The sequence below is a fragment of the Cibotium barometz genome, chromosome 12 (assembly GCF_041138505.1).
Source record: "Cibotium barometz isolate CiBa-2024 chromosome 12, ASM4113850v1, whole genome shotgun sequence".
NCBI classification, from domain to species: Eukaryota; Viridiplantae; Streptophyta; class Polypodiopsida; order Cyatheales; family Cibotiaceae; genus Cibotium; species Cibotium barometz.
The window spans coordinates 43,464,128-43,476,460 of NC_141057.1; the positions used below are offsets into that span (position 1 = coordinate 43,464,128).

A 12,333-nucleotide genomic window follows, 5' to 3' on the forward strand; every position below is an offset into this window, starting at 1 on the left:
GCTACCCCTATATGAAGTCAATCAAGCTTACCTTATGAATATGAAGTCAATCAAGCCTACCTTATGAATATGAAAAGTTTGAGTACATGGGCGCCTATTTGGGAATTTCAAAACCACATGACGATGGCATGACAAGAATTGCAAATGATCCACTGTATGCATACAAGAGAGAATTTCAAAACCACATAAGGATGGCATGACAAGAATTGCAAATGATCTAATGTATGCATATAAGAGAGAATTTCAAAGTATTATAAAAGAAGAGAATTACATGACACTAACCAATCCATCCTTCCTGGAGAAACTCTCTCCTTGAAAGATTCTATGTAGGTCAATTAAGATAGGCTCCTTCATATTTATTATCCTCTGACACCTAGATAAGGAACTTCTAGTGAGATCATATTCATTTTGTTGCACAAAGAGCATAGATGTTTAGAAGTTAATGAAGGTGCTGATTAAACTAATATTTTTTTATTTGATTAATTGGAAAGAAATCCTATTAGGGGATATTTATGGCATGGGGCCTATAATCTAGGAAATATTCCTAAGAGCTCAAGCCTAGTGACCAACTTAGTGTTCTAAAAATATTTATTTAAAAAAAAACTAGGACATTGTTGAAACCTTGTTGAGCTATGGTGGCTTGAAGGTCAAGACAGCCATGGCTAAGGTGCAGACAAAGATAGATGTACATGACTCAAATGATGTGACTTTTGATTGATTTCTTCAATGGAGTACATGCACCTTTATAGGTTACAAAGATTACCCCAATGACATCGTTGCTTATGTCATGCACATACAAATATCTAGATATTATTTGATACCCCTCTAAGAGGTGGTTCACACACATACAACATACTACCACTATTTAGGAGGTGGTTCACACACATACATAAGCAATACCTTGATCATGACAAACCCTCCCTCAAGGGATTGCCTCATGCTGTGTTAAGGATAAATCTAGGCTCATGGTTTCTCATGCGAAGATAAATCACATGGCTCTAGTTTCACATGTCAATTATGGGGTCCCAAGGGTAAAGACATATAGGAGATGAAGTCACACCACAAACGCAAACAACACAGACAATGGACTTAAAAAGAGATCAAGTCATACAAAAGAAAACAACACACACAATAGACTTAAAAAGACTAATCATCAACATAATAGTTGGCCTCTTGTATGGAAAACTCTTTAACAATATTAGTAGTGTTTTTCTTTGAATAGAAATCTTTTTCAAGATGATTTCTTTTCCCACAAATACCGGAAGGATTTAGGCTCAAAAAATCAATTTTCAAGCGATTGCTTTTCCCACATCATCTGCAAGCTTTAGCTTTGGCTTGTTCTCTGTAGTATGAGCCCTTGGACTTTACAATAAAACCTCATTTTGTGACAGCTTCTATTGACCTTTTCTTCTTCTTTCTTTCTTCTTCCTGTAAAGAACTAGTGATTCTCTCCAAGGTAGGATTACAGATTTTCTTTAAGGTGGTCACCAAGTTATCATACGCCTCCGGCATACTTTTAAGAAGCTCTGCCATGACATCTTCTATTGCTGGAGACTGAACTGTAGCTAGTTGAGTCATGAGACTCCTCATTTTGTTGATACATGTAGCAAGAGATTCTCGTGTCTTCAATTGCAACTCAAAGAAAGTGATTTTCAAAGATAGCTTTGAGGTTCTAGCAATAGCACCGAAGAGCAAATCAAGTTTTGCCTAAGCTTTAGCCGATGATTCTAGATTAGAAATGTGATGCAAATAATCATCACCCATGAATGATGACTATATGCCCTCTCTACTCTAAATAGATCATGTTGTTATCTCGGATCTTCTTCATTGGTGGTTACATTAGCATCAGAGAAAGAGGTTGCATTGGTAGTGCTCTTCACTAAACCCCATAGGCTTTCTTTCATCAAATGAAACTTTATCTTCATTTGCCAAGTGAACCTTGGCCATTAAACTTGCCTATGAACATGTGAGAGCTCATAGTTGCAAAGAAGATAAATGACTTTTTAGGCGATTCAAAAATTAGGGTTTCTAAACATGGGGATTTTTGGAAACGATGATGTAGCAAGCTATAGAAACCCTTTAATGCTTGATTTATGCCATAAATTTTGAGAAATGATAGAGTATTTAAGATTAATACTTTAATTCAGTAAGATTTATATATTTTTTTGTAAAGCCCCAAATTTTCTTTGACGAATACCTTCTTTGTTTTGATTTCTACAAATGCTTGCTGCTATTGTTGTTTTTGTAGATTTGATGCAGGTAGGCGATGATGGAGAAAGTCCTTTTTCAAGTAGGCTACTCTTCTACTACGAGCTGCTTATTTTCAAGTAGGCTACTCTTCTACTACGAGCTGCTTATTGTGGGCACACAGGATTGATGTGTTTATTGGGCACAGGCTCAGATGTGTTGAGATCGGCTATAGTCAAGGTACATGAGAATTTGTTTAACAGGCAAAAGTGGCCATACTAGGTGACGACAACAGGAAAAGAATGCGGGCGGCTGTTTACGGGTGAGCAAATGGAGCAGCATTGCACTGGGCACCTAGTTGGCAGATGTTAAGGCGGTGCACTATGCGTACAGTCAGGCGTATGCACACAGCCTACTATGGGGCACCTAGTTAGCAGATGTTGAGATAGCACATTATGCATGCAGTTAGGCGAAGGGGCTGGCACTGAAAAAAAATGGCAATTGTTGACTGGGGGGGATAAAGCCAGGACCAATTTGCTCTAATGCCATGTTGAGCTATGGTGGCTTGAGTGTCAAGGTAGCCATGGCTAAGGTGCACACAAAGAGAGAGTTTAGAGAGAGAATACAATGCTATATATATATATATAGAGAGAGAGAGAGAGAGAGAGTACAAAGTACACGACTCAATATATGTGACTGTTGATGATTGATTTCTTCAATGAAGTACATGCACCTTTACAGGTTACAAAGATATCCCCAATGAAATCATCGCTTATGTGAGACACACATAAATATCTAAATACTATTTGATACCCCTACTAAGAGAGCTGGTCTACACACACACACACAAGTGATACCTTGATCCCAATAGACATTAAACCCTTTATCTATTTGGATTGGAATGTAACTTTTAGATCAAGAAGATGCACACTATTGACAAGTCCAAGGCTCTACAAAGTCAAAAAAAAGAGAGAGCAATGAAGCGGACCCTTTTAGAGATGCAAACACTTTGTGAGGAAGATGCCTACAAAGGAGACCAAATCTTTGTAAGTACAACTCTATTCTAAAGGATAATGCAAAGACTTGGATGAAGTAGTGAAGACTCCAACAAAAGGAACTCCAAGAACACATTCTCCAATGAACTATTGCAAAAGAGTAATTGTTCTATTTTGTAAGCTGTTAGAGTAAGGTTATGTAGGAGAATCTCAATGTTGGATGCTTTTGTATAGTAGTATGAAAACCTCTTTTTAATATATATCAGAGAGTTGATGATGTACACACATTTTGTGTCGAGAAGATGGAATAATCCATTGGCCTCTTTTAAACATATATCAGAGAGTTGATGATGTACACACATTTTCAATAATTACATTCTCTCTTCTTCTTTTTTCGAAGGTACAGGAAATTTTTAGAAACACACACACCTAGCCTCCGTGAGGTGGAGGCGGCCCCGCCGAGATGAGGGCTGGCAAACCCATCATACATGCTTATAATCAATCCATCAAGGGTAGGTACCTAACGAGGCCCCCAAGACTTGAACACAAGACCTTGGGAGTAGAGACCAACGCTCTACCAGATGAGCTAGCACTCGTTGGTCAATTACATTCTCTTATTCTAAATGAAAAGCTCGTAGAGGGAAGAACGGATAGCGCCAATGGACCGTTATCAAAGCACCACACAGTAGAAAGTGAAGCTGCTTATTACGGAGCTTGCTCGTCTTTGACCCCAGCTCGAAAAACAAAAACAAGACTTAGGGAGCTTGTGTCACCACCCCTTATGAAAAGCATTTAGCAATGTGCACTACATGTACTAGGATATTATTTTTAAATTTTTATTCAATGAAGTGTTATTAGTCCTATATGAGACTGTAATCTCTTATCTCACAGGTGGTAGATCTCGGCTTCAATGAAGTGTTATTAGTCCTATATGAGACTGTAATCTCTTATAGCACAGGTGGTAGATCTCGGCTTCAATGGCACAGGTGGCCATATATTTCATTGCATCCTCCTTAGCCACACTCTGCTTTCCTGTTCGATATCTGCCTGCTAACCGCCGTCATCATGGCTGTCTTTAGAAGGATGTTCTCTTCTCCAACCTCTCGGATGGCGACCGTTTGATCTCACCAACGGGTTTCGCCATGGCGTTGCGTCTTCTGCAGGACGATATGTCTTCGTCTTCTTCCTGGCCAAAAGCTCCATGCACTGGCAAACTCTCCTGGTACAGAGATTAAGGTAAAGTTCTACATGTCCGCCATGAACGCAAAGGCACAGAAGAAGAACACAGACTGCGTCTACTTCCTCGCATCGCCGTTAACCTGCAAGAAGGTACGCTTGCTTTTCTGCTTTCTGTCTTTTGCTTTATTTTTTTTCCCCTCTTGTGGAACGCTTTGTTTTTCTGTTTGTCGTTCTGCACCAAACTAACCTTTTGTGGTAAAGCCTTTCGTGGTTCAATGCATGCATGAAGCTTGCTTCTACTGCACAATGCTTACCTTCATAGGTAAAGCCCATGCATGGAGACAGTTCTACATATACATGGTTTTCCTATGCTGTCGGATGGTTGCTTTAGGGTTTAGATCCTTTGAGCACAGTTATGTTCCCATGATTTTCTTGAGTTTTCTCCTGCCGTGAGTGCTCGCACTAGACTAATATCATATGTATTCCATGACTATCCTGTAGAGACACATTACATTTCTTGCATGATTATCTTTATACCAGTACCATGTTCACTACCGTTTTCCTATGTTGTTGGATGCTTGAGCTTCAAACATCACTATTACAGACATGATATATACTCCATAGACACACATTACATTTCTTCCATAAGTATCCGTCAGCTATAGTCATGTCCACCTGATTTGCTGGGGTTTTCCCATACTGACAGATACTCCAACCTGATGTGCTCCGTGATCATCCTATAGAGATACATCATTTGTTTTCCCATGAGTACGTTCTACCATAGTCATATCCACATGATTTGCAAGATTTTTTCATGAACACTTTGATTTTTTAGCCCTTGAATTAAGGTTTGAATCTAAAGCACCATTGTTTCATAAATACATATCATGGTACAGGGAAATGATTGTGAATTCAGGCATAGTGAGATGGCCAGACTTAATCCTAGAGATTGTTGCTTTTGGCTTGCTGGGACTTGTCTCAACTCCAATTGTGCATTTCGACACCCGGTGAGTGCTTTTGATGTTCTGATGAAGCTTTCTCATTCGCAAAATCAGAGTCTACTTTCTGGATTTCATGCTTGAGATGCCACAATTTTGTCTATTATGGTTGGTCTGTGTTTGAAGGTATTGCGACTGTTTTTGTTTGCAATTACTGCAATGCTCTTCTTCAGTAATGGTTCCCCTCAGATTGAGGAAGTTGAAACTTTTGTTCAACCATATTCCAAAACTTGTATATATAAGTGGATAGCAGAGCTTTTTTATTGTTACCTTTAATAGAAGCTGCAGATTATATTTCTATAGATAGTTTTGTGAAATAATGCTGCAAATTATTGGATGACAATGATTGGTTGAAATCACAGTTGTATTGTGTCTAGCGGCAGCTGCCTGATAATATCAAGGTGTCGTAGGGACATCAAGGTGCAGCCTAGTCAGTGTAAATGAAATGAATACTTTTCTTGTGTTTGCCACTCATCCCACAAACTTGACTTGGATAGGTTCTTCTATTGCCCATAGGTTTGCTGTCCTTACCAGTATCTGCACTCCTCCGTTTTACTTGTTCCCTTAATGCTGTTGTGCCTTGTCTTCTTGTGCAAGGACAAGGTAACTTAATGGCTTCATGCATGTATGTGGTGTTATCATGCATGCGATTTCTGCTTTGTGTTTGCATGAGATTAATCATTTTTATCCGCGATGTAGCCTTTGGATGCTCCTCTGGCAGTCACAGCAACAGTGGGCAAGACTAGAGTGCCATGCTATTATTTTGGCCAAGGTTACTGTGCCAAGGGTGAAAAATGCATCTTCATGCATGGACTAGCACCAGCTTCTGTTAGAGCTCCAACTTTGGAGACATCATTGTCCCAGAGGCTGCCAAATCCCAATGCTGTCGAAGTGATAGAGCCCAAAGACAAACCTAGCAAAGGAAATAGCTCACTCGCAACAAAGGCCTCTATTGAATCAATCCAGAAAACAAGGGTTTCTAACCAAAAACCTGAAGTCCCATATGGTGATACTGAGTTTTTAAATGCACGAGCCAACCCTGCTGTTCAAGTACCCGGAGTGAAAGTCAATGGCATCTCACGTAGGGTGCCTGAGGGCTCTGATATATCTGCACCATCTAGACCTCTAAGTTTTGAAGGTGCTTCAGCAAGTGTTAAGTCAAAGCAAGTTCTAGTGATTGATGACAGTTCCCCTCAAGCCCAACTTGCGGATAACAACTCTGCGGAGCTGCCTCTTGAAGAGGATAATGAGTCTCCCTGTGAAGAGGACAGGTGGTGTGATGCTCAACCTGGAGATGAAAGGGTGCAACAGGTAGATTCAGGGGAAGATAGGATTCAAAATGTCACTGAATCAGGAGAAAAATGGGAAGAATCTTCTTTTGATGTTCTTGTGGATGATGGGACTGATCGATTGGTATATGCAGAGGATAGTGAGTATTTGCCTTCATGTGATATTTTAATGGATTCTGTGAGTGGTTTCATTCAAGGAAGATTATTGAGATCTGATGATCTTGCTGATTATGAGTACGACCATTCTGGTGCTTATGAGTATGAACTTGCTACTTATGATCCTTATGAACAGCAAATAGTTTATGATCACATGAATCCCTTTGATTACCCAGGCAGACAAACAGTCACTGCATCCAGCATTAGGCAAATCCAGGAGTCACTTTTACAAGACGGGCAGGAAGTGAGTCTTGAGAGGGAAGCTCAACAAGCTGTGAGTAGTAATGATCTTCGTAATCACATTGTGAAGCGTAGGAGGGCAGCGAGGAGCCAAAAGCTTGGGGAGGATCATGGTCGAAGGAGCCACCAACATGGTTTTGAGCAGAGTCGTAGGCATCATGATACTCATCTCAAGCATCAAGGGGGGATTTTATCAAATGGGCAAGTTCATGTGTGGCAAGAACATCTGGGAAACAGGCTATATCATGGTAATGATCAACTAGAGTCTATCCGAGGCTGGGATATGATTTCAGATCATGAAAGAATCAGCACAGAGAGAGCTTCCAACAAGAAGTTGTGCTACGTAGGCGATCATTTCAAGTCCAAAGGCAAGGAGGATCGCTGGCTTGCCCCAGGAGCTACTGGGGCTTTTGGAATCAGAGGTCATCTGGCTTCTTTCGACAAGAAGAGAGAGGTGAAGACAGATGAATTATTGTTTGCAGGTCCAAAAAGTCTAGCTCAGATAAAGGCTGAGAAGGTAAAAGAGTATGGATCTGAAAGTTCAAGGCAACAAATAAACCATTTGGCTGAACTACATGGATCATCAAGGATATCTGATTTTGAATGTCCAAAACCTCTGAGCATACTTCTGAAAGAGAAACACAGGGGTCTAGACGTAAATGGTGAGCTTATGTGAAATAACAACACAGTTTAGTTCTCGTTTTCAAGGTGTCAACAACAGAAGGGCAACAAACTGTGTTGAGCCACCTCATGCAAATCAAATTTTTGTGTTGGCAATGAGCTTGCTGATGTGGCATATGATATGCCAAGCTGGTTCACAAAGCTAACATCTCACACCTATGTGCTCTGTTCACATGAAATCGATACTTAGACTCCAGAAGGGGCGTTAGCTATCAGCATTCTATCTGAACAATTGCCAATGTTAATACCTTGTAATTGTCCTGGCATACTTTTGAGCCTCACTGTGAGTTATAGGTATCCCAACGTTGTGTAATTTTGTGCCTCAGTGAGTTATAGGGATGAAATTCAAGATTGTTTGAAAGCTTGTCATGAAGAAGAATGTGGAGACCACTATGGGGTTGACATTACAAAAAGAAAGGTATTAACATCTTTTCTGTCTAACTTTACACAAGTTGTAAGCTTGCTAGCTGCCTTTTGGAATACTTATTAAGCAACTTAACTAATGTTTGAATGCCACTTGTTCCTTCTTGCTTTTCAAATGGAGTGCTCTGATAACAAGCATGTGGTTGAAATTATAACATGAAGCATGCCTTAGAAGCGGAGTGCTTTTGAGGACCCGTCTCTAGGAGATGCAACAATGTATATTTAGTTTAAATCATTTCATGGCTTCTTGGTTTTATACTTAGTCTGGCCCTTGGCTACAAGTTACCAGGTAGAGTAATTTGACTCAGAACTTGGTCCTAGTGTCTAGACTCTGCATTGCTACCAGAAAGACCTTGACCAATGTTGGGCTAACCAAGTTACACTTACAACCTTTTTATGTAAAACTAAGCTTTGAGGTGAAATTCATGTGCAAGGCTGATGCGATGTCAAAGTGGCACTCAGGCTTCATCCTTGTCGGTTATACTTAGCCCTCATGAAGTGTTGGTTGCTTGATGAAGTCTTGTTGACTTGGTTTCATGTATGTCTCCTAGTTCAGCCGGTAGCACAGTGACCATGAAGCTCCTGCTACCCTTGACCAATGTAGCAGCGAACCTCGTCTTCTCAATTGCCGCCTCCAGCCATGCCAGTCAACCCTCCTGCCTTCTCTGCACACCATACACCACACAACCTATACCCTACATCCTACCATGCCATTTTCCCCTCCCACTGCGGACAAGATTCCCCATGTTTGGTCCAAGCCTTTATATACAGACTGGCCTCCAGCGGGTCTCCACTCACCTTCCGCAGGTCAATTGCCCCTCTCCCTCTCTCTCCCTCTCCTCTTTTTGCTCTGGTTCCCTCATAGAAAAGGTGAAGCAAGGATCCCACATCGACAAGATTTAGGCCTTCATTGAGGTGTATCACTATCAGGCATCCTTGTTTCCATACTACTTTATGTTGATGAGATTAGGCTTATTGCAGATTCTCCAGAGACTCTCTAGAGGTATCTTGACACATTACAGGACTCTTGAGCATAACGGGATCTCACAGTAAACCTTGGGAAAACCAAGGTTATGGTCTTCAACTTTTCGCATTCTCGCCTGAGTTTCACCTACATGGGCACCCCAGTGGGGATTGCATACTCATGTGTACTTGGGAGTCACTTACTAGACCGGACTTCTCGATGAGCCATGCTCCAGAGGCTAGACTGATGTGAGGGTATGCTTCTCTCGTTCTCATGGAGAGAGTGCTTCCAAGCCCACTTCCAGGAGCCAAGGACCAAGATGTGGCTATTCGACACCTTGGTCACTCTGGCATTGATGTATGGAGCACCCTTTTGGGAACCTGATCTTATAGTGGCCAAATGGCTGAAGATAGAGAGGCCTCAGGTCATGATGCCCTCCCGTATGGTACGCAACAAACCATCCGTCCCACATGATAATTATTCTGGCATAGTTTGTTGTAGCACCCATTTTAGTAGAGGCACTCTTCTAGACCGTCACATACATTTATAGGATCAGTGTTGTGGCCCCTTGGAGACTCTCAAGGCTCGCCCTACAGTCCTCCCAAGCAGATGGCACGAGTCATGGTATAGCTGAGTATGCACTTGGTTCACGAGGCAACGATTCAAGATGGATCCCCCCCCCCACATCCAGTATGGCCCACTCTCACACAAACAAAATACTACATTGGTACTTTCATGAGGCTTACAAAGGATGGTTTCATATTAAGGGCCAGATTTCTTGACATATACATGTCACATGCCATGGGATTGCAGTGGGCCAGTTGCTGGCGTCATCGCACCGCCTGAGGTTTGCGATAGGGAGAGCTATGCAGATATCTTGTGAGGGGAGGATATGCACTATGTGCTAGCGGGAGGTCGAGTTAAAGGAACACTTCATATGTAGGTGCACCGTATATTATGAGATTCGAGGGAGGTTCCACTGTCTTTTCAGATAGGGGTTTGTACCCTTATTCAGTATCATGGATTACTAGCGGTGCTTAGGCCTCTTCCTCCTAGAGCGTCATCGCCACAAACTCACTTATTAGGGAGTCAAGACCTCGTGGGAGACATCCACCTTGGCCCCAAGCGACCATCACTTAGTTATTTTGACCACAAGAGGACGCCACACTAGCCATGGATGACATACCCACAACCTCATTGAGCCACACATTCTAGAGTGCTTGATCCCCTGCTAGGCCCCTCTTTGGTGTGACTCTAGATCGGGCCACGATACTACAACGAGCCCGACGTCCTAGACTCCTTGGATCTAGCCAACAACACATACATCAACCTAGCTTGAGGAGATCTTGGAGAGGCATAGAGCCACCTTTCCATGTCTGACGGATTTGCAGAGCCTTCTACAAGCTAGCTGCTAACCCCATGCTCGATGTCCTTCATGGCCCCCTCCTCCTAGAGGGGATGATGATGGTCCCACTTTGTATCACATGGCTCGGATTTGACATTCGAAGTTCATAGCTCCAGTCTCTATTTTCTTTTGTACCCATCCAGTGTTATCCACAATGGCTCTCTCTCTCTCTCTCTCTCTCTCTCTCTCATATCATGGCTGGATAGGACAGAACTACACACCCATTGCGGTTAGAGAGGACATGGGACATCATGGGAAGTTGGCCCAAATTAATCACTACTGATATCACAAACTAAACATGCATGCAATCCAGTGTTATCCACAATGGCTCTCTCTCTCTCTCTCTCATATCATCGAAACTTACATTATCATTAGGGGAAGGTTGAGGTCTATAGGGGCCCTTTAAGATGTCATGTAATTAAAAGGTTATTAAGGAAAAGGGCCAATCATGTGATGCCATGTATACAAAAATATCGGGTGATTAAAGGTGGTCAAAAGATTCTTTAGAAGATGCCTTTTTGTACTTTTCATTCCCAAAAAGTGGGGGGGAAAGTTTTTGAAATTTTGGACATCCATAACTTCTACATATGAGCTCAAAATTTGTCGGAGATTAGAGATCCAGAATCTACTCGCTGAGCTCTTTCCATAGATATGTCACATGATATGGTTTTGCCCACTCAATTTTAAATTTAATTTTGGCGGGAAACTTTGAAATTCAAACTTCTAGCCATTTGAAGAATAAGAAGGTATCTAAAGTCAAAGAAACTTAACATTTTAACAGAAAGTCATTAAAATCATAATATGGTAGCTTAAAGGGTCCCTATAGACCTCAACCTTCCCCTAATGTCAAACTTTATGTAGACATTATGTATAGAAAAACCCACTTGTATTAATAAAAAGGATTTACATTGATTGTCTTTAACAAAGTAGGTATCTACGCTGATTCTTTAGGCTAACTCATAATGTTCTTGAGATGCCTAGCTATAGTCTTGCGCCTCTTCTTGCTAAGTGGAAGGGTCCCTGACAATATGGCATTAACGACACAATCTGGGTCCTTCTGACCAATACTCTCCGCAAATGCAGTGTGTGTGAGCACTCTAGAAGCGTAATCCCCTTGGAAGGCAGCGTACGCTGCAGCCTTGTTGACGAGCACTATCTTGTCAGCGTTTCTTGGAATCGTTGACAAGCATAGGACCTTGCTAAGTACTTTGAGGGCTAACATGTAGAAGCTTGCCATGGGGGTGAATGCATTGTGCACCACAACAAGGTGTTGAGGTGCAATACGACCCATGTAATGGGCCAACGTAGCATCTCTTCCAAAACCCTCGTGTGTGTCACCTTTACGTTGAGCCTAAGCATCTACAGAGACTATATGTTACATACAAGAAAGAGGATTAGTGAAATTCTATTAGTATTATCAATTATATTTATTAGATTCATACATAATTTATCTTACCATGTGTTTGAAATCAGAGCCAACCACCTTAGGCTTGTAAATGTCAATGGAGGACTTGTGTTCCTCCAACGACACTAATGTAGCATCCTCAAACTCTCTGGTCGGCGGTAATTGTTCCTGAGCTTTTCCGAACTCCTCCTCAATCACAAGGCTTTGATCAGCCTTTGCAATTGCTGATTTCAGGATCATCACTGACTTATGCACACCACCCTGCACCGGAATAAGCCCTTGTTGCTGCAAAGCCTCTAAGCCCTTGTTGTTGATGGGAAATTCATCATTCACAGCTAACAAGGAGAGGCACTCGGCTTGGTTGAGCTTGTAGACCTTTTCTAGGTCATGTAAAAAGAGGAATTCCTCCCC

General features: G+C 41.7%; 1 protein-coding gene across 1 annotated transcript; it reads left to right on the top strand.

The window, feature by feature from the left end:
* The first annotated feature begins 3,029 nt into the window (after nt 1–3,029).
* Nucleotides 3,030–8,238, top strand: LOC147633447 (uncharacterized). The gene is made up of 3 exons (XM_086806527.1): nt 3,030–4,511; nt 5,258–5,368; nt 6,059–8,238. The coding sequence occupies exons 1-3, from the start codon at nt 4,431–4,433 to the stop codon at nt 7,718–7,720; spliced, it is 1,854 nt and encodes a 617-aa protein (XP_086662653.1). The 5' UTR covers nt 3,030–4,430; the 3' UTR covers nt 7,721–8,238.
* Nucleotides 8,239–12,333: the final 4,095 nt, after the last annotated feature.